Here is a 23,939-nt window from a genome sequence, read left to right as displayed (position 1 = left end):
CAATTTTAGGGTATTTGCCACTTTAACTCAGCTCCATAATGAAATGTGGGTGTACAATACATCATGACATCGAAAAAGACGCCACTATTCCAGAGCAATTCCTGAAAATGATTAAATGTGTTTTCGAAGCCAAGTAGGTCGACTTAATCGGCATGTTGACTATGCAAAAGCGTGCTGAGAGCTATCTGGATAAAAAAACAAAACCAACATTCCGTTTTTATACCCTCCACCATAGTATGGAGAGTATGACTTCCACTTGTAACACCTCTAAATATACATTTTAGACCCCACAAAGTATATATAAATTATTGATCAGCATAAAATTCTATGGCGATTTAACGATGTCCGTCCGTCTGTCTGCCTGTAAGTTAATAAAATTTTACTCAGATGTGAAAATGGGCTATATTGTCCACGTTTTGGTAAAGCACCCATATGATTTTGATGATTTTAACGGAATTGTTTCAAATTTCGTATTTGAAGTTCCTAATGGGAACTACAGCCTGTGACAGAAAATTGTTTATGCAGGTCCAGGTCTTCGTATAGCCCCCTTATATCGGTATCTCACTATATTCGGTATTTCGATGGTTTTAGTAAAATTATTCATCGAAATTGTTTCAAATTTCGTATTTGCAGTTCGTAACGGGTACTATAGACTGTAACGGAAAATTGTCTATGCAGGTCCAGGCGTTCGTATAGCCCCCTTATATCGGTATCTTCCAATATTCGGTATTTCGATGATTTTAGCGACATTAGTCACCGGAATTATTTCAAATTTCGTATTTGAAGTTCGAAATGGGTACTACAGCCAGTGACAGAAAACTACGTATGCAGGTCCACATTCTCGTATAGCCCCTATATAACGGTACTTCACTATATTCTTTATTTTGATGATTTAAGCGACATTATTCACCGGAACTGTTTTAAATTTCGTATTTGCAGTTCGTAATGGGTACTACAGTCTGTAACAGAAAATTATCTATGCAGGTCCACGTCTTCGTATACACCCCATATATCGGTACCTCCCTATTTTCGGTATTTTGATGATTTTAGCTACCTTATTCACCAGATTTTTTTCAAGTTTCGTATTTGAACATCGTAATGGCCTATGACAAAAACTGCCCATGCAGGTCCACGTCTTCGTATAGACCCTAATATAACGACAAATCACTATATTTGGTACTTTTAAGATTTTAACGGATTTCATTTTTTTGAAAATTTCCAAATTCGTTCCAAATGGTGGAGGGTATTCAAAGTTCGGCCCGACCGGACTTACTGCTTTTTTACTTGTCTATATATTCATTAGTCTATGCTTTAGCCGTATTTTAACGATGGGGCAAAGATTTAAAGTAGTTCGAGGAATGGTGACGTTTTATTTCTAAATTTGAAAAAGGTATTCTAGAAAAGATACTCACTGACGTTAACTGTGGATATTCATTTAAAAAGAAAGGAAAAGAAAAATAGAACTTTGTTTGGCTAGAAAAATCTGAACTTACAAGCTCTGTGATATTCACACCAATCGTAGTCTTTCCAGATACGAACCTTTCCTATCCGTCATCAGTATGGGCATAATTGACTTACCGCTTCCTAATGTATCAGTACATTCTTCAATGTTACCAAGCTTAGTAGCATGGGGATATGTAATAGCCACCTTCTCTTGCTGTAAACTAAAGTATTTGAGATTAAACTATAACTTCAAAGATTTTTTAAATATTAAATTTCAAAATCATTGCTGTATTGCTATAATCATTGTTACAAAATTCAAAATTCACCATTCTTAAGATCACTGCAAACGGTCTTTGGATTTCACCGAAACACTTTGAACCGAACCAATGGAGCAGCGTACACTAAGGGCATAATGTGGACGATGTTTGGTACATTCCTTTTGGACTCGCACTGCCAAAGTTCGAATGGGAATTGCTGTTATGGCATCCAAAAAATTCGCCTTCGCATAGTCGACAACTTTCTCCACCAGACCTTCAATATTTATACATCGAGCATCAAAGAATGCCTCTTTCTCCAAATTGTCAGCAATGAAGCGCACCGTATCGTCGCTTTGAAACTCTTCGAGAGGTAAAATTTCAATGAGCTCCTTGAACATATGCACCAACACGAATTGTGTTTTATTCATTACAGCCGTTGAGCTGGTGCCAGCCTGATTCAGAGCCTCTCGAGCATTATCAAATATTCCAGACACCACATCTTCGGTATTAACATCGGAACGTTCGTAATCGAACACGGCCAGTATTTCATTGAACATTTTCTCCAAATGGTCTCGTGTTAAGACCACTAAATATTTTTTCGGTATGATATCTTGTAGATTTTCAATAATGCAATTCAAAATCTCCTCCGTTAGGGAACCTTCAAAATTATATGCAGCCTGACCCAAGTATCGGGTGACCTTACATGCATAACGTCGAATATTTTCACGTGATGTCATTTTCCCAAAATGTTGCAGGAATAGCTTTTGGACGACTTTTTGGCAGCGATCCATTATAAAATCATCTGGCACCAAGCGATGTGCATGGTAGGCATCGCTTTGTAAAATATCTGGACAAGTACGAGGTTCATCGGTCGGTATCATTTCCTGGTGGGCCGATATGCCATGTTCATCTAATTCGCCATCTATTTGCAGGGGTTTGGCCTTCATGCGCAATGTACATATTTCACGTTCCAAAAACTAAAAGACAATTTTTTTGGTCAATGTTATGTCGGTAGATCTTTAAATATTTATTAGAATATTACTTACTTTAATTTGTTCTTTTTGTTCCCGCTCAATGGCTGAGAGTTTCTCAATGTCTTTGTCCACACTTAAACTTGGCGGCTTCGACCATTTCTGATAGTTTTTCTCCTGACATAAAAGTAAGCGCTCTAGATAGGTTTTCTCTTCAGTCAAAATGGCCAGAATGTTCAATTTATCACAATGCATTTGGGTCTCCTTGATAAGTTCTTCCTGAGCCATGGCCAGCTCCTTCTGCGGTGACAAGCAAAAGTAGAGGAAAAGAATTAAATATTGTAAACAAGTTTTTATGTAAGTAAATCTCTATTGTGATTTCGAGACTTGGAAGTCAATTCTGAAAATCCTAATGACATCTTCAAAGTCTATTTCGAACTCTGAATCTGAAGGTGAGGTAAGGTAAGGTGTCCCTTGAAATTATAATTTTCGAAAATAGAAAAATTGTGCTGAATTGACCTCGAGTTGTGTCAATTTGTTCGGTTTTTATACCCTACACCACATGATGGTAAGGGTATTATGTCTTTGTGTATATGTTTGTAACATGGAGAAGGATGCGATGTAGATCCATCGTTACTTTTGATGATCTTCATAGAATCACTTTTGGAGTCGATTTATGCATGTCGGACCGTCCGTCCGTCCATGTATTCTTGTGAAAAAATGCAGGTCGCATTTATCATCCGATGGAAATGAAATTTTCCAAACAATATTTGTTTGGCCCAAGGACAAATCCTATTAAAATTGGTGAGTACCGGCTTAAATTTTACTACCATATATATCTTCAACCGATTTCGAGTTAATTGTGCCAATATCAGTCGAAATGACCTGAATTTTGGCACATCCATTGAATTCAGTCTGTAAGCAAATAACATCAAATTTGGAGAAAATCGGTTCAGATACAACTATAGCTACCATATGTATGTTTCCTCCGATTTTGGGTTTTAAGTCCCGCACATTCGTAATATGCACTCACAACAATGATCTTTGGTACCAGATATCAGATATAGCTCAGAAATAAGTCTCTAAAATTTTGTCAAGATCGGTTCAGATTTGGATATAGCTTCCATATATATCTTTATACGATTTCAGATTTATTGTGCACCAAATGGCTTCTATAAGCGCAAATGGACTTTGGTACTTCCGACGGGATTCATTCTAGAAGAAAGTACTTAAAATTTATTGAAATCGGTTCAGATATAGCTATAGCTCCCATATATATGTTTCATCCGATTTGCAGTTAAAGTCCCTGACATGCATAATATGCACTCCACAACAAGGATATTTGACACCGGACATCAGATACTGCTCGAAAAAACCTCTGCCAAATTTTATCGAGATCAGCTCAGATTTTAGGGTTATTGTCCACCAAATATGTAATAACTACCCAAATTGAGTAGATTTTTTCATATTCAACTGAATTTTTCCATTTGCTGAAACTCGGTCCGGTATATCTATTGCTCTAATAAATAGTTATACCCTACAACACTATGTGTTGGGGGTATTATAAGTTTGATTAGGCCAAAAATTATGTAACACCTCGAAATATTGGTTTCCCACATAGGAAAGTATATATGGATCTTCCTATCTCGCCGAGCTGAGTCGATCTAGCTATGTAAGTAGAATAAGGATGTATGGTTTAAAATACAAAGGATTAGCCAAAAGTCATTAAAATGGTCAAAAACTCATTAAAGTATCAAATTACAGTAAACAAATCGTCTGTCCGTCCGTGTATGTGTGAACACGTGCGCTTTTGTTTACACCCTGCAGAAAACGGTGGAGGTATTGATGAACTGCGAGTGGTGCTACACTGATGAAAAAGTCAGCAGTATCAATGGTTGTAGGCGGCGAGTACTGCTTGACTACTCGCAAGTGCTGCACTGTTTTTTTTTTATAATCGCATATATTGGTAACACTGTCAGCATCTGATTATGCTTATTTGTGATTTGTGTTTTGTGCATTGTGTGAACTTGCAAGTAAAATATTTGTTTTTTTTTTTAAGTGAAAAAGAAAGTGTATGTAAAAAATGAATAAGCGTACCTGAGAGACTGAGACTTAAGTTTTCCTTTTTAACATAAATGCCAACGAAGTACAAATTTTTTTTATTAATATTATTTAGTTTTTTAATACTTTACTATTAAAACCAAATAAGTGCCTTTTTTTGAAATTATATATTTTACTTAATTTCTATTTTGTAATTTAATATTGTTTTGAAATAAAAATAGCTGAATGAAAACAAAATCTGTCTTTCGTTCTTTTAATTATTCGCAATGGCAATGCGAATAATTACGTTCGTGCAGTATGTTCAGTTACTTTCTTTCAATGGCGACTGATGCAAAATTCAGCAGTCGCTCACCCCTCACAGAGCGCTGCAAAAGCGAGTACTGACTTTCACACGACAGTCCAGTGTAAAAGTCAGCAGCTCTTACCGTTAACGGGGAAATGAAGAGCGAGTGGTCGGTATCGCTTGGCGAGTACTCGAGCAGCACTGCGGTACTACTCTTTTTTTCTGAAGGGCAAATAGTGTGTGTGTGTGTGATCCTCCGTTCTGAGTATGGCAAAGTATGTGTTTGTGTGTGTGTGTGTCTCCGTTCGCAAACTGTGTTAATCGACGTGTGTGGGCGCGCTCTTGACCTTGAGTATGGCAATGTGTGTGCGTGTGTGTGTGTCCGTTCGGTTTAAGAATATTAGGGATGGCAAACTATGTGGGCATGCGCGGAGCTTACCGAAATGTTTACAAGGGGAAGGGGGAACAGATATGTGGAACAAAATATAGGGAATAACAACAACAACAGCATGGTTAGCGATAGAAATGGTCAGCGGCATGAAGAGACAGACGCAGTTATGTTTATTTCTGATCATATCAATACCAATGTGTTTATGTTAAATCGAGCACTGTTGAGTGTTGGGCATGCGCGGAGCTTACCGAAATGTTTACAAGGGGAAGGGGGGTAAATATGGGAAACGAACTATAAACAGTATAATGAATTTCGCAATCTTATGCAACTATGATTAGGAGTGAAAATGGAAGAGGCAGGAACAAATATGTGTTTACGAAATGTGTGGATCCAATTGGAAACTGGGGGAGAGGAATATGTACGCCCTAGCTTTGAGTTTGATGTTTATATCTGATTATATTAATACCAATGTGTTTGTGTTAAATCGAGCATCGTTGAGTGTTGGGCATGCGCAGAGCTTACCGAAATGTTTACAACGGGAAGGGGGACAAATATGGGAAACAAACTATAGGGACTATTGAGAATATCAACAAACAACAACAACATACATGCATCAATTGTATCGGTAAAAATGGTCAGCGGTATTAGGAGACAGACGCATGTTTTTGTATGATTTTAAAGACTGATGGGCGTCAAAAATAAAGAGGCGAACACTTGTTGATAAGAACCATTGGACAGAAATATGATAAACAGCATAATGAATTTCGCAATCTTATGCAACTATGATTAGGAGTAAAAAGGGGAAAGACAGGAACAAATATGTGTTTACGAAATGTTTGGATACAAGAGGAAAAGACGGAGGGGGGCATTTTCTTGCATTCTGGGATACTTTTAATAAACGAACGTAATAATACATGATATTGTCAATACGAGGTATAATTATAATATAAAAGGAATCTATATTCCACTTTCAGTTGAGTAAAAAGTGATTTTTTACAGTGTATAAGTGATTTTCAATACTTTCTGCAAAACCAAAAAGAGACTCAGAGTGAAAAGTGAACGAAAGTTATAAAGTTATAAAAATAGACTAAAAGTGAGAAAAACATTGAAACGTATTTACAATGGAAAGCTTCCAATGCAATTTCTGTTCAAAAGCGTTGAGTTCTAAAGCTGCACTTAAAAAGCATTTGATGTTACATAAAGTTTGTGAAATATGTAAGAAAATGTTGGCAAACAAGTGGGCTTTAAAATTACATTATGAAGTGTATCACCCAAATTTTTATCAACTGCAAAATGAAGCTTTGAATCAACAACCTTCAGGAACATGGCAGAGACACCAACAGATACAACATTCAAACCATCAACAAAATAAAATTGAAGGGATGAAACAAAGAACGACTTCTGGTGTAAATAGCGATATGATGCTAATGTGATACTGAAATATATAATTCTTTATTTTGTGGAATTATATTAGTTTTCTTACTATAGATGTATTTAATTAGTTCTTTTATAAAAAGATGGCAATCGTATCCAGAAAAATTGTGGAATAAAATTGGAATGAATGTTGGAACTGTATAATTTATATTGCACTCTTTGTGTGCAGCTCCCCTATACCGACCCGTTATATGACAATGATCACGAACCTTATCACTACCCAATTCTTTGTCGACAAATTTTTGCATTTTCAAATTCTAAAATTTGAGATGGCGTTATCTGTTCCCCCTTCCCCTTGTAAACATTTCGGTAAGCTCCGCGCATGCCCACATAGTTTGCCATCTCTAATATTCTTAAACCGAACGCACACACATTGCCATACTCAAGGTCAAGAGCGCGCCCACACACGTTGATCAACACAGTTTGCGAACGGAGACACACACACACACAAACACATACTTTACCATACTCAGAACGGAGGATCACACACACACACGCGCATACATAAATTGCCATACTCAGAACGGAGGATCACACACACACACACACACTATTTGTAAACAAAAGCGCACGTGTTCACACATACACGGACGGACAGACGATTTGTTTACTGTAATTTGATACTTTAATGAGTTTTTGACCATTTTAATGACTTTTGGCTAATCCTTTGTATTTTAAATCATACATCCTTATTCTACTTATGTATGTCTGTCCGTCCGTCCGTCCGTCTGTCCATCTTAATTTGTAATCATTCTACAGGTCGCAATTATGGCCCGATCTTCACGAAATTTAGAATGGAGGTGGGGCTAGAATAGAAGCCTATTGCTTTTGGAGATGTTCGCAGTATGGACCAATCGAAGCGGAGTTAGCACGGGACTAGAGCTATGGGCTGGGCAGAAGCCTTCCAATTTTGATGGTCATCGGGTAATATTTAGTGGGTGTTAAGTAAAAGTCAAATTTTCCATTAAACCGCGAATATTTTTAATTCCGACGAAATCACAAATAGACGAACAGGTCAATTCTGACCGTTACGAAGATGCCGATAATAAATATATCGGATATATATAGCGAAATATATACAATTTGTATATAGAAAGGAAGGGGGTGTTAGCTAGAATGCTTATATTTCCAGAATGGCTGGACCGATTTTGTCAATTCAGAATGCCCTCTTGGCATAAAAGTATAAAATAAATAAAAATAAAAAAATCGTTTTAAAAGATGCCAATAATGATGTTAATAAGATTTTGTAGTATTTTGTAACATTTTTTTATTTTTTCATATTTTTATGGCTTGCGATTTTTTCAATTTGACTTATAATATTGAAATGTATATTTTGTAATATTTTTTTCACCTTACAACACAGGTTGGGGTTATTGTATACAGATTGCATTTGTCGTCCGATCCTCACGAAAACTTTCACAAGGGTAGTGTTAGGCTCAGTAGGGCTAGGCTTATTGTGTTCAAAGATGTTCGCAATTTGTTTAGGGGTTGAAATGGACCAACAACTTATAAAGGTCACAAATAGAAACCAAAGGACACGAAATCTCGCATGAAGTTAGAGTTTATGACAGCTGATAGAATGGAGCACTACTTTTGTGTGAAAAATACCAGCTTACTTGTAGGCGATATCCGTAATACTCAAAAGGCGAACTTCTGGTTTTTTATGCTGATTTCGCTGACGAATATAGTCAAATATCGTAGACAAGCAAATCAAATAGATGAGTCTAAATTTGGAGATACAGAGGGGCCTCTTGCTTTTGGAGAGGATCGCAAAATAATTAGCACGACGGAGTGCGTAAATATTGGGCAAATGTCCCTGGTCAAAATGCTAAGGGTAACATCTGGGCATTGCTACCTGACATAATTTCAAAAGCGAAATCATTCAAAATGGATTTGGACATAAGGGGACTTCTAACATATTGTAGTGTAGTAGGATATCGCATGGTCGGCCCCGCACTACTATAGCCTTTGTTTACTTGTTTTTTCTTATCGAAGTCGTATCATGCACTATACAGCAATGTCATTTGGTACTAGAGGTACTAAAGCCTACGTCAAATTTGTTGAAAATCGATTCAGAGTTGGATATATTTCCCAAATTGTGACTACTCTAAAGCCACGGTACACATTCAAATAAGGTTCGAAGTTGGCATGATCTACTTTACATAAATTCCCAAGATATTTTTTTTGTTAGGGGGGGTTTCGCTAAATGCGCATAGTGGTGTAGGGTGTCATATAGTCGACATTACAGACCAATATAATTTTGAACACATATTTAAAACTAATGCCGCTTAAACTCAAAAGAAGATATGAACTATTCCATTAGTTAGCCATCATATTTTTAACGTAATATTAAATTTTTCCTAAAAAAAAAATTCAAAAGGCATTTTCTGATATTCTTTAAATATATGCGCGAAGTGTATGTATGTCACTTGATCTCTTTATGAGAGACTGCCAATAAATTGCTTTAAAATGTTTATTTTCACTCCATGAGATAAGGGAGAAATGTCAATGATAAGCATGCATGAATTTGACTATGAAAAAAATGTTTGTATATATCTACACACACACACATCTTCATGTAATGTCATTGATCCGTTGAGTTTACGATTCAACACTTGATTGAAGTGTTCCTTAAGACTTCGAAAAATTTTGTTTACAATACACAATTAGTATTGGGTTTCAATTTTTTGTTGTACGACTTATTTCGTAGGAAGGAGGGGTGGATGTGTCAGAGGAAACATGTGATGCAATGTCGCATTATATTATGTTTAGAATAATTTGAGTCTGGATTGAAAGTCTTATCTCGAAAAAACAATATATTTTACAAAAAAAAGTAATTTAAAAAAATATGCCTATCTATATCGTCTACAGATTTCATATTGCCAGTGTCTTATGATTAATTAATTTTTTGGACTAGAAAAATTTGAAATTTGACTTCAGGTTTTAAAACAGATAAATTCAAAATTATTTTGTGATTGTATGTGTTTTGAAAACACTTCAATTTTTTTTCGTAGAAAATAATATTTTGACAATTTAATTTCTAAATTGAATTTAACTATCATAAATAAGGTGTACTCGGTTTATAAAAGTTATGGACCCCATAAAGTATGTTAAAGAGTACAAATCTGTCGATTAAATTATGTCCGTGAGACTCTCCGTTCTCCATTTGCAATTACGATAGAGGTCACCAAATTTAATATGCGTCTTTCAGACTTAGCACATATTATTCTTAGGATTATTGATGTTACAAAAGGTATATATTTGTTCTCATTTAGATATAGCCCTCATATCATATTATCTCCTAATATTCGTCGACTAAATGTGCTCTAATGTGGCATTTTATGATTTCAGTACAAATACATCAAATTGGCAGGTTATATGAGAAATCAGTATTAAAGGACTAGACTTAAGAGTCCTTTAATACTGATTTCTCATATAACCTGCCGATTTGATGTATTTTGAAGACCTCAAAAGCATTTTCGAGATTCAAATCATTTGTTAAAAAAAATACGAAAAAGTCTACTATATGATTTATTTCCTATTCATCAGTACCCCTTTATATTCGTTATATCATTGAATTTAATAAAATTTTCAAACCTCAATTGTCAGTATTATAAAGGTCTTGGCAATATTTTTCAAATCAAAAGTAATTTTGAATTCGTAACTTTTAGAAGACCGTGTTGGTGCAAAATCCCATGTCAATTAATCTATATCCGTCTGTGAATGTGGCCGTTCGTTAAATTATTTCGAAGGCAAAATATTTAGGTTAATATTTGAACATTTATACAATATTCCTAGGAAGTTACAATATATACGTTTCGTTTAGGTATAATAATACCGCTAAACATTCGTCCTTTTTTTATGTTTTTGTAAAAATTTCTACAGAATTAACTGTAATTTGACATTTAAAATTTTCGGTATTGTGAAATCCATACCGGCAATAACTGTTTACTATTTAATTTACTATTGTTCCCCAATATGCATAGCTCCAATTTAAAAGTACGATGAGATTTTAAATATTTTGATGCTTTGAGAAGTATTTTTAATCAAAATTGTATAGAATATATGCAAAATTTCTCGATTTTTTTTTTAAAATAAGAATTTTTAATTCCAAAAGCCATTCTGAAACAATTCTATACGAAATCCCTATCAAAATAGAAAATTCAAGTTTTTCACTTCCGCGATTTTTCTAGAGGCTATCTCAAAAATGTTCATTTATGAAATCGTTTCAACTATAATTACAAATAACCAAAAGTCAAATCGGCCAAACAGTTCTCAACTGATGTGTTACTATATTTTTTTTAATTGTATACATATAAATTTAAAGAAGCATGTGTGGCCAGTTCCTCTGACCCCAAACAAATAACTAGGGTTGGAGGGAGACACAAGAGTACGTCATATACTAACTATGGAACAAATATTTTCATTATTTGGGCAAATATTAGGATTTTAGGTAAGTCAAAAAATGGGCGCAAAAGTAGGCGTGGACCGATATATCTCTTTGCATAAAAACCAAGCTCGGGGTAGGACGTACAATATCCAAATTCGTCCAGCCGTTCTTAGCTGATTCGATTACCAACGAATAACAATTGAGTTTTATATATATAGATTAAAAAGTAGTCGTGTTCAGTTCCTCTGGAAGGAGGGTACATTAACTTTGTCATTCCGTTTGTAACAACCCTAAATATTCGTCGTAGACCCCGCAAAGTATGTATATTCACGATCAGCACAAAATTTTGAGCTTTAAAATTTGGCACAACAATTTGTATTGTGTCTAGAATGTTTGATATTGAAAATATATCGGTCCACGTTTTTGTATAGCCCCCATATAACAGTACCAACCGATATTCGGTATTTTGATGATTTTCGCCATATTTTTTCCACGGATTTCTCTAAAAATTGGTATTTGTATCTCATAATGAGTTTTAGCTCCGGTGGCGAAACATTGTATGTATAGGTCCACTTTTTTGTATAGCCCCCATATAACGATACCTCCCGATAGTCGGTGTTTTGATGATTTTTACCACATTTTCTACGGATTTGTCTAAAATTTGGTATTTGTAGTTCATAATGGGTTTTAGCTCCGGCGGCAGAAAATTGAAAATTTAGATGCAGGTTTTCCTATAGCGCACATATAACGATACTCGGTATTTTGATAATACTATTTACATTTACCCACGAATTTTTTTCAAATTTAGAATTTAATGTATGAAGGTACCCGGAATGGTATGGCCTCATATAACGGCCCACTCGCTTTTGGTTTTTTGGATAAGTTTAACTGCATTATCAGAATGGTCTTACTGGTATGTGTAGTTCAAAGTGGAAACAATGGTGGGGGGTATTAAAAGTTCGGCCTGGTCTAATTTAATGTTTCTTTACTTGTTTTTTTTTTATTTTTTTGAAAAACTTTTCTATAGCACTTAAACACCCTTTATATGTATTCTTGTTTCTGTCAAAGACCCTTAGGATGAAAAAACATAAAACGCTTTTTTGAACGTCTTTAGTCATCGTCTGGCTTTTTCGTAGAGGAAGGAGTTTGTTCTTTTCCGAAGAAGCCAGCCGAAGTAAGTCATCGCCAGTCAGAAAAGCGTTTTATGTTTTCTTACCTTTATTATTTGTCTGCATTTACAACGTTTGTATTAAAGATCGGAAAAATACATATATCATATATGTCAGCTTCTGACCGTTCTCGACAAACAGTAAAAATTTTGTACCAGTAATGGTTATTTCGACTCAATCTATATAATACCTATCAATGGTGGAATGCATTATTTTTATATGTATAAAGAGCTCCAGGGATCACACATTTAAAATATGGTCCCGCCGAACATTTTTCACTCACCCTTTTCTTTTTCATTTCGATTTCAAGCAAATGCAGTTCATCCTCCGCCGTTGTCTCCAATTCAAATACGTATTTTCTCAACACCTCTTCTTCCAGTTCATCCAAATCGATTACCATGCCGAACTTTTTCATCATTTCCTGACGTATTAATTCCTCGAGCCGTGTTATTTCGGTTCGCATGAATTTCAAATCTGTATTCATGCGACGCAAATGGACAATATTGATGCGATGTAAACGTTTGGTTTCCAACGTCTCCACTTTTAGCTGATCGACACGACCCTGCAAATCCAAGAGCAGCGTTGAATCGAATAGAACAGCCTTGCTTAGGTCGTGATAGTCTTCACCCTCCCGAAAATGCTGCAATTGATGCATGTGAAGTATGACAGCTACATGGACTTTATTCAATTCCTGTTGACGTTTACGCTGAATAGAAAAGAAGTGGAATAGAATCTCGCTGAAAATGTTGGATTCTGCAGTGGAACTCACTCTGAACTCCAGCAATTTTTCATTTTCCAATGTGTACACATTCTCATGGTATTTCATTTTCTTTTGGGCCTCCTTAACTTCGTCTTTCTTCACTTCGATTAGTTTAAGAGCTTCGCTTTGAGATCGCTCCATTTCATGACGATCAGCTCGCATTTTGAAGGCCATTTCGTACATGTTTCTCTCTAATCCAGCTGGACAATGGGATTCATCCAATCGAATGGCTGTCATATCGGTTGAATCGATACTCTTGGTGTCATCTTCTTCTTCACTAGAGGACTCACTATCCGATGAAGATTCCGATGATTCTGTGGAGAAAAAAAAACATGAATATGAATGAGTTTTGATAAAAGAATAGCGTTTATTTGTTAATCGTAACTATATTTTTCTTAATCAGATATCTAGGCTCATATTAATGAGGGTCTCGACGTTTTCAAATATAAAAGACCTGGTTTCTTAATATTCCTGTATGTTAATATGCTCTTCTGTCCATGGGAGGTGATTGCAACTAGCCCTCAAACAAAATAAGAGATAAAAGATATTTTTATTTTAAAATTCCAGATTTTCATTACCGATATCTAAAATATTTATCGATTAGGTCAAAATATTACTTTTGGAAAAATGGTCATTTTGTTGTCAATTTGGTAAGAAAGCGCTGTTAATTTCAGAGCCGTATAATAAACATTCTTTTATTTTCTTAACATTTTATCAAGTTTTTTTTGCTGGGCCGGCACATATCAACATTTGGCATTAGAGCAGTTATAGTTTGGTTTCAGAGGGAACTAGAAGGATTATATTAAAATATATATATACCCGAGCCGAGTTCCACCAAATGAAAACGTTCGTCCCGAAATCACTCCATTTGGTCTGCACTCTATTATTAGCACAATAAACCTGAAATCGAATTAGGGGTATATATAGGAGCTATGTCCAAATCTTAGCCAATCTCGATAAAATTTAGCAATGGTATTCCCGAGCTATAGGACATCAGGTAACAAAGATCGTTATTGTCGAATGCATATTACGGATGTGAGAGACACCAAATCGGATGAAACATACATACGGGAGCCATAGCTATATCTAAACCGATTTTCACCAATTTTGATGTACTTATTTCAAGACTGAATTCGGTCGGAAGTGCTAAAATTCACTCCATTTTGGATTGAAATTAGCCATTTGGTTTACAATTAACCCGAAATTGGTTGAAAATATATATGGGAGCTATATTTAAATCTAAACCGATTCTCACCAATTTCGAAAGGGTTCGTTCTTGGGCCAAAAAAATATTATTTGGAGGTGTTCATCTTAATTGGATAATAAATGCGACCTGCATTTTGTTCACAAAAATACATGCATAAATCGACTCAGAAAGTGATTCTATGAAGATCCTCAAAAGTAACTATGAATCTATCTCGCTTCCTTCTCCATGTTATAAACAATTGCACGAAGACATAATACCATTACCACTATGTGATGTAGGGTATGAAAAGGGTGCGTTCTTGGGCAAAACAAGTGATTTGTGCATCATCAACAACATATCCTTCGAACGACCTATAATTTGTTTACAAAAAAAATCGACTCAGAATGTGATTTTATGCAGATCACCAAAAGCAACTATGGGTTTATCTCGCATCCTTTTCCATGTTACAAAGAAAAAATTTCTAAAATATATGACCAGGAAAAAACGATTTTGAATCACTGTACGCCACTTCCAAAGAGGGAAAAATAATACAGCAAGGACAAGTTCTTATATATTCTTATGGAACTCAAAAAATCCTCCTTCTTATAGTTTTACTTACCATCCCCCGTCTTGGCCGGTTTCGTTGGGCGCCATTTCTTTTTGAATATTCGTCGCAAAAAATCAAGTGATTTGTGCAACATCAACAACATCTCCTTCGAACAACCTATACTTTGTTTACAAAAACACATGGACAGACTGGCATGCATAAATCGACTCAGAATGTGTTTTATGCAAATCACCAAAAGCAACTATGGGTTTATCTCGCATCCTTTTCCATGTTACAAAGAAAACATTTCAAAAATAGGACCAGGAAAAAACGATTTTGAATCACTGTACGCCACTTCCGAAGAGGCAAAAATAATACAGCAAAGATAAGTATGTTCCTACATTTTACTAAGAAATACAGCTTTCACTTACCATCCCCCGTCTTGGCCGATTTCGTTGGGCGCCATTTCTTCTTGAATATTCGTCGCAAAAAATCAAAGAATTTATGGCCTTTTGTGGTGCTCAAAAATTTCGCCTGAATCTGTGATATCTGTTCACTATATCGATCGCATGATTTACGCAAATCGTCTATTTGACGATTCAAAACGTTAATTGAAGTTTGGGCGGCATTCCGGGTTTGCATAGCTACGTCGGCATTGTTGAGTAGCTCATTTTCAATTTGTTCACTATCTCGTAAAATATAAAGTTCTTGATTCAGAACTATTAAATAGCTTTGCATAAATTCTGCTTCAAATTTGGTATGGAGCCGAAGGTCCTCTAACTCACGAAGACGTGCATTAAATATACGAATTTTTTCGTGCACCTGATGTATGATGCCATCCTGTTCTACCAGTAAATCCAAGAGCCAACGATAACGTATTTCAATTAGCCACGGAGAGGGTTGGCCATCTTCCGTGGCTGTGTAGTATGTGTCCTCCGACTGATGTGGTAATTGTCGCAATTTCGATATAAGTTCTGTGCCCGTCGGAAAATTATCGACTTGTTTAATATGTAAAGCTAAATACTTTTCCAATTCGTGTAAGGAGTTTGGGGGGATTTGCTCTTTGATCTCAGGATCCGGCACCTTCGGCAACAAATCCTCTACTTTGTTTTCCAAATAAAGAATATCTTGGATATCAATATTACATCCTGGCCGGCAATGTTCAATTAAATTCAATTCCGGCCATTCATCGTCCATATTGAGCGGAGGCACGTCCATAAGATATTTTCGATTACTCTCCGGTAAAAACTGATGAATTTCTACCAAACGTTTACGCTTCTCCTCAATGAGTTGATACAAATTTTTCTTGGTCTTCCGCAATTGAAAGACATTTTCATTGAAATTTTCAACTAGACTATTTAGTTTTTCCCGCAGTGTTACGATTTCCTTGTATTTATAGGTTAGAGTTTCATGCGGCTGTGGTTCATATTCAGCTCCAGTTTTCAGTTTATAATCACCAATGTTTTGTTCAGCTTCTTGTATCTTACGATCATCATCGGGGTGATTTTTATTGGGATCAGGTTTGTGTTTGAGCATTTTCTCCCAATTGAAGCTACGCTCAACCTGATACAGTTGACGAGACCGATAGCGTCTTAAAAGCCTTAACATTTTGCGAGTGAAGCGTGGTATAATCGTATTAGGATCTCGTCCAAAGAAAAACGTTTCAAAGGGTGGTTCTGGCATGCTGTCATCTTTATCTTCGGCCAGTGTCATTTGAGCGCGACTAGGATCGAAATAAGACAATGAAGGTTAATTGTTATTTAAAACAGCAATATGGGAGGATTTGTAGAAATGCCTCCAAAAATTGTTGGTTTCTTACTCTTGACTGATGTTGATGGATTCCACAACAGTATTTCCTCTATAGCATGTAATGGTATGGGATTGTGTGTGTTAGTATTTATTTAATGTATGTATTGTGTATTGAATATGTTTTTGATAATTTATTAGAGCCCTGACTTGCATCGCCCCCATTTGTCTTCTTTCAGTTTACGTCAGTCTTTAATAGCTATTGAAGATTACCAATTCGTTTTTTAGACCCTACACTACACAGTGGCAAGGGTATTATGTCTTCGTGAAATTGTTTTTAACATGGAGAAGGAAGCGACATAGATTCATACTTACTTTTGTGTAATATCAGCCCGCATAGTATGGAATTTTGCACATACTACCAAATCAGTGCTGAAAATAAGTATAAGTAGCTATAGATCCCATATATATTGTTCATCCGATTTGTTATTTTTGTCCTCCGCAGCTGTAATATGCACTCTGTAACAACAATATTTGGGGAAATATATCAAATGCAGCTCAGAAATACCTTTGCTAAATTTTATCGAGATCGGTTCAGATTTGGATATAGCTCCCATATATAACTTCGTCCGATTTACCTTTTATTGTGCACCAAACGTCTAATATTTGTCCAAATGGGATGGAATTTGGCACATATAACCGAATTGAGCCAAAAAGGTAGTATGCCAAATTTGGTGATCTTTTAAATTCGGACTCGTATTGCCCATTTGGTGCAATATTAATTTCAAATCAGATAAAGATATATATTTGATACACTTATTTCAGAGCTGTATCTGGTACCAAATATCATTGTTATGGAATGCATATTATGCTTGTGGGGACCTAAAACCGCTAATCGTATAAAACATATATATGGGAGCTATAGCAATATCTAAACCGCATGTGATTGACTTTAAGCCCCAAATCGGATAAAACATATATATGGGAGCTATGACTATATCTAAACCGATTTACACAAAGTTTGAAGTACTAGTTTATAGGATGAATTCAGTCGTAATTGCCAAAATTCAGTCCATTTTGGCTGATATTAGCCATTTGGTGAACAATAAACCTGATGTCGGATAAAGATATATATGGGAGCTATATCCTAATCTGAACCGATCTCAATAAAATTTGACAGAGGTATTTTCGAGCAGCATCTGATGTCCGGTACCAAATATCATTACCCTTGAGTGCATATTACGCATCTGAGGGACTTAAACACCAAATCGGATGAAGCATATATATGAAACATATATAGCTATAGCTATATCTGAACCGATTTCCTCCAAATGTGATTTACTTGTTTCTAGACTGAATTCGGTTGGTTGTGCCAAAATACAAGTCATTTGGACTTATATTAGACATTTGGTGCACAATTAACCCGAAATCGTTTGAAGATATATGGGAGCTATATCTTAATCTGATCCGATTATCACAAATTTCAAATATTGTTTGTTTCATCTTAATCGGATAATAAATGTGGCCTGCATTTTATTCACAAGAATACGGACGGACTGACATGAATAAATCGACTCAGAAAGCGATTCTATGAAGATCCTCAAAAGTAACTAATAGGTCTATCTCGCTTCCTTCTCCGTTTTACAAACAAATGCACAAAGACATAATACCCTTACCGCTATGTGGTGTAGGGTTTAAATATAATACTTTGTATTGGAGAAACGGAGTGAGAGTCATTCATGGAATACAGGATAGATGTACTAATGGTTTACGTAAAGTTCAAAAAATGGTACTAAACTTTAAAAAAGGTACCATTTGGAAATTTGATATGAGAATAAGTTTTTGAGAATGGTTTTGGAAATGTGTACTAAGTGTGCGTACTGTACTAAATTGAACTAAGTTTAGAAAAGTTTGGTTTAGGGTTAAAGAATGAAGCTGGATATTTTGTATTGGGATCTCTGTTGGTGGTAGGTTTGGAACGCAATCATTTAAAAAAAAAATAAACAAATTTTCTTTTTGGAAACATAAACCAATTTTTGACAGTCGGGCAATAGGTGAAATGAGCTTTTACTCGCAGACGAAAAATAAAATAAAAACTTGATTGTCTAGGGAGCATTTGCTTGTCTGCCTTAAACAAAATTTATGTGACCAGGCTATTAGAATTTTGATTATGAGAATATATACTTTATGGGGTCTACGACGAATATTTAGGGATGTTACAAACGGAATGACAAACTTAATATACTCTGCTTTTCAAGGTGGAGGTTATAAAAACACGAATCTAAAATTTTAAGGTGGACTTTTCGCTGATGAAGCAGCGGGCACTTACTTGTTCTGCGGACCTAATGTACATCTAATTTAATATTCGGTATTGTGATGATTTTAGCGACATTATTCACCGGAATTGTTTCAAATTTGGTATTTAAAGTTTGTAAGCTCCAGATCATCGTCTTCGTATAGTCTCCATATAACAGTTTTCATTTCAGTTTTCGGAAGTTTGAAATTTTTCAAGTTTCTTCCAAATTGTGGAGGGCATTAAAATTTCGGCCCAGCCGAACTTAGCTGCTTTTTTGCATGTTATTAACATACTTTATTTCGTTTGAAAGCTAGAATTATTTCCACAGAGGGACAGACATCGCTAAATCGCGATGTACGGATCTTGAATTTATATACTTTGTGGGGTCTAAAATGTATATTTTGAGGTGTAACAACTACAAAACGTGATTTGAGTTACGTCCGGTCCCCATGTATATTTTGAGGTGTAACAACTACAAAACGTGATTTGAGTTACGTCCGGTCCCCAAAAAAAGGCGCAAGTCTGGGCTCTAGGGTACTAAGCTACTTACATTCTCTTTAAAGCTTCCAGTCTTAATCGTTCCTCGATATCAGCTTTAATAGCTTCGAAGTTATCATCCAATCGTTCCATTCGAAACGAATACAATACATCATTGGATCTAAAGAAAATACATTATTATTAGATTTAAACGAATTTGAAATTTAAATGAACTTTTTGATACAACTTATATATAAAATTACAATTTGAAGCCTTTCCGATTAGTTGCAAACCAATGTACTTACCCAATACCAGTTATCTTGATGGGTATATGATCCAAATTCTTGATGAAATAATCATATAACTTTCGCTTTCCAACTTGAGCTACCTCCAAATCATATGCCAAGTCTTCACGCACATCAACTAGTTCAGCTTGTAATTCATCACGTATTTGATTCGTAATACGTTCGTCCAACAGCAAATCACGATGTCGGATACGAATCTCCTCATCGATATTAGAATTTTTTTCTATGAATTGATTGAATTTCCTTTGGAGATTAAGAATACTGTCCAGCACTTGCCTTTCATGGGCTGCAGCTGCTTCTTCTTGACGTTTTATTTCGGCATAGATTTTCTCCTGCTCCAATGAGGGGTAGTCGGGATCGGTTATATCTTCGCTGGGTATAATTTTTCGTGGCATCAATAACAGAGATTTCTTTTCAACTTCGATTTTCGGTCCGAGCCAATGATACACAAAGACATTGCCATCGTAACCCACACTAAAGATGTAACGGCCATCGTGGCTGAGTAATAAACGCGATATATTCCCGTTGAGAGGATCATGCATGTTGACCGTACGATAATTACGCAGATCGGTAAAATCTGTTGGATTTGTGAGTTGTATGCGTATCTTGCCATTAACCAAGCCAAAAAGTAAATATTGTTCTCTGAAATGGTGGGTGGTAACTGAATTTGATTCTCATAAAAAATATGTTCGAAAACCACTTACATATCTAAAACTGAGTGTATCTCAATGTCATCACCGTCTTTGATAATTGTCGAGCGAACGGGATTTGTGGCAGTGTCCATGGCTAGTTCATAAATATAACCGGCATCATAACCCCCCATAGATACCCACATGGTATCATTTGGTGTTGTTCTAAGCCATAATATTGGATTAGGTATGGCAGGTATGTGCAGAGGTTCTTCTTCCTCTTCGGGCTCAGAATCAGCTGGAAATATAAATAATTAAATTTAAGTTTAGCATGCATTTATGTGCTTCATTCCTACCCAAGGCAGCTTCCATATCAATTTGCAAGCCCGGATTGGCAGCCTTTAAACGTTCAATATCATCCAATTTCCGTTGTCTCTTCTTCTCCTTACGCCTTTTTATTACCTCTCTGCGCAGTTCACGCCTTATTTGACTTTTGACGGAATTGAATTTAACACTTTTCACAGCACTCTTATCGGTCAGATTATAACTGAGAAATACTTGTTCCTCACTGACATCCAAAGGCAGCCGATATTCATACACCTCACCACTTTTACAACCAACAAGAATTGTCGACTCTTCATCTTTCCAATAGAAACAGTTGGGAATTGCCTCAAATTGTACAAAACCCAAAGGCTGCAAGTGCATATAGGCATCGTTCTTATCCTTTAAACTATACAGAAAGATGGAACGATCTGCACTTCCGGTTATCAATAATGTATTCATGGGATTTATTGTAATTTTTGTTATGGCAGCTGTGTGGGTTTTTATTGGTCGTATCAAATATATATTTGGTTTGTGGGGATGCGTTAAGTCCAAATAGATTTGCCGTAGAATGCCATCTTCAAAACTTGCCACCAATTCCATGCAAGAATCCGAAACTTTGGGGCCAAACCATAAAAGATCTGTACCCACGGCTGAATATTGTTTTTCCAAAATAACCTTTTCATTTTCATAATCGTAGACTAAAATTCGTCCATCTTCGCCTAATGTCATTAAGTGTGGCGACACTGGACTGGTTTGGGCTGCAATTACCCGTCCGCCATGGCATGAATAGAGTTTATACGATTCATTGGGAATATCACGGGTATTTAAATCGCCATACCAAATTCCACCATTGCCGTCCTTTAAAGTTATAAAAATTGTTCGAAATATGAAAAAATGTTTGGATGTAAATAAGTAAAAAAAATTATCTGTTACAGAACCTACAGGAACTTACTAGTTTTTTCGATATTTTTACATTTTTGCAGGTTCTGGAACAGAGAAAATATGTTTAGTTCGACCAGCAGGGACTGCTACTTTTTGACAACTACATAATCTCTGTACTACCATTAAATTGAAAAAAAAAACAAGTTAAAAAGCAGTAAGTTCGGCCGGTCCTAAATTGGAATACCCTCCACAACTTGGAACGAATTTTCAAGTTTTCAAAAAAAAAAAAAAACAATAAAAAATGGAATCACTTAAAAATGCTGTTAAAATCCTAAAAATGCCGAATATAGGGAGTTAACGTTATTTTGGTATCTATACGAAGATGTGGACCTGCATAGGCAATTTTCTGTCACAGGCTGGAGTATCCATTACGAAGTGCAAATACGAAATTTGAAACAATTCCGGATGATAATGTCGCAAAAATGTCAAAATACTGAATATAGGCAGGTACCGTTATATGCTCTATGATCACTACTATGCATCCTCCCATTTCTATTTTTTCGCCCAATAACTTACCAACACATAATAACCGAAATCATCGTCATCAAAAAGTTTTATTTTCTGCACCATCCTGATTTCACAATCGCCAACGTAAAATTCAAATATCGGCTCAATTTCGACAAAGCGATCATCATCCGGTGGATCAGCCAAATCCACAGTTTCCCAAAACCATATGCGTACATAACCGTCCATACCCACTGTCGTCACTTCACCATTCTCCATGGTAATTCTGACAATGGGTTTGCTGTGACACGGTCGCCGGCCTTTGCGACAAATTTCGAATTTTATCAAGCCAGCTTCCCACAACAGCATATTGCCCCACTCACAACTCGAGATTACATTCTCATCGGGCAACATGTAAACGGCATAAATATCACTGAAATCGGTTTTACCAAAACGACCCAGATCACCCTGCAACTTAAGGCCAGTAAAGGTATTGGCCATTTTCCAAAACTTAATGTGACTCAGACCACAGGACACCAAGAGAATGGGATTAAAGCGCGAGAAATGCACATGAAGCACATCGTTTTGAAAAGCCTTCGATCGGAGAATAACTTCTGCCTTTTGCCATTTCCAAATAGTTAACATAAAATCCGGATAACCGGCCTGTGAGGCAAATAACTCGCCGCTGTAGTTGTAGGAGCCACATGTAAATTGTTGTTTGGCAGCTCCTTCCAATTTAAGTCTAGGCTGTTCATTGGGATAATCATAAATAAATACCGTTGCATTTGGTCCATTTTCACCAATTGTCAAGAGCTGGGGATAATCCGGATGATAGTTTTTCTAAAAGGCAATACATTAACAAAATATGTTGTTTTATTTTTTTTTATGTTGCAGATTAGCCTTACCGTTATGAAGCCAATACCACAACCAAACACAGACTCACGAAATGTCACTTCTCGCCGTGATATACTAAAATAATGAATATATGTGCCGGAAGCAAAGACCAATGTATCCTCTTCAATCAGGACCATATTGTATAGACGTTTGCAGTCATAGCCAAAGGAATGCCTGCAATGAACATCATTTTCATTACAGAAAAAAATCCTTAAACATTGAAACAAAAACACCTACTTCAATTTTACGATTTCACTGGCCTCAAAGGATGGTACAAACTCCCTTTCATTTTCATCATTTTCAAAAGATATTTCCGATTCGTTTAGCATTTTAGTTAATAAATATTTGTGTTTATATATTTGCGAAAAAATCAAACTATTTTTGTTTGAAGAAAACAAATAAATGCAAAGCTACTTTTTAATGTTAAGAGAGTTTCCCGAGGAAAGTTTGTTTCGGCTGTTTCTTAGACAACGAATTTCTGGTTTCCTTGTTTTTCTGATGTTTACAAGCAGGAAGCCACCAAACAGTCGACGTAAACAGTTTAAGAAAATACATGGAATTGAGCGGCATTGCTATATGGGAGTATCTTGTCAAATATTTATAAATCATTAAGATATAGTGTAACTAATTAGGCACATATTAAACACTTGGAGTTACTATTTTTAAAACGAAATGAGATAAGGACCAGTCCTGAGACATTCCGTTCTTAAATCTTTTCAGTATATGGATTATGGAAAAACGGGGAGTTATTCCAAAACCTCAACGTAGCTCACAAATATTTGGGCGAATGTGTTCGGTACATTGAGAATTCAAAGTTTACTTTCTTTAAAAAATGTTAATGGGCCTTTAAAATGCGTAAAACCGGTATAGGGTAAGTGTACCAGTAGTCGGCACTTTTAGGGTTTTCGCGTTTTTAATCGCTCACAATTCTGAATGGAAATTTTCAATTATTACAAAGTTAATTTATTCAGATTATTCAGTTTTAATAAC

The 23,939-nt window shown here is 35.8% G+C and overlaps 1 protein-coding gene across 2 annotated transcripts; it reads right to left on the bottom strand.

The window, feature by feature from the left end:
* Nucleotides 1–1,710: 1,710 nt before the first annotated feature.
* LOC101899638 (cilia- and flagella-associated protein 44) lies at nt 1,711–23,629 on the bottom strand. Of its 2 annotated transcripts, XM_020036722.2 has the most exons (13): nt 23,187–23,629; nt 22,961–23,123; nt 22,128–22,895; nt 20,702–21,527; nt 20,421–20,643; nt 19,717–20,358; nt 19,485–19,592; nt 16,712–16,750; nt 15,324–16,615; nt 13,169–13,473; nt 12,683–13,105; nt 2,747–2,971; nt 1,711–2,677 (listed from the first exon to the last, which is right to left on the bottom strand). In XM_020036722.2, exons 1-13 carry the CDS (start codon nt 23,276–23,278, stop codon nt 1,781–1,783), a joined length of 6,003 nt encoding a protein of 2,000 aa, XP_019892281.1. In that variant the 5' UTR covers nt 23,279–23,629; the 3' UTR covers nt 1,711–1,780. The 2 variants fall into 2 exon arrangements, with proteins under 2 accessions (XP_019892281.1, XP_005183495.1); XM_005183438.3 differs by lacking the exon at nt 16,712–16,750.
* Nucleotides 23,630–23,939: the final 310 nt, after the last annotated feature.

Source organism: Musca domestica, unplaced genomic scaffold (genome assembly GCF_030504385.1).
Source record: "Musca domestica strain aabys unplaced genomic scaffold, Musca_domestica.polishedcontigs.V.1.1 11, whole genome shotgun sequence".
Lineage (NCBI taxonomy): Eukaryota > Metazoa > Arthropoda > Insecta > Diptera > Muscidae > Musca > Musca domestica.
Note: the sequence above shows the minus strand (reverse complement) of the source record. Positions and strands in the feature narration are given on the sequence as shown.

Coding starts and splice junctions, on each gene's coding strand:
- LOC101899638 (XM_020036722.2), bottom strand. CDS start 23,278: ATGCTAAACGAATCGGAAATATCTTTTGAAAATGATGAAAATGAAAGG. Junction 13,474..15,323: donor ATCGGCCAAGACGGGGGATG/GTAAGTGAAAGC, acceptor TTTTCTCCACAG/AATCATCGGAATCTTCATCG. Junction 2,972..12,682: donor TCGAAATGAAAAAGAAAAGG/GTGAGTGAAAAA, acceptor TTGTCACCGCAG/AAGGAGCTGGCCATGGCTCA.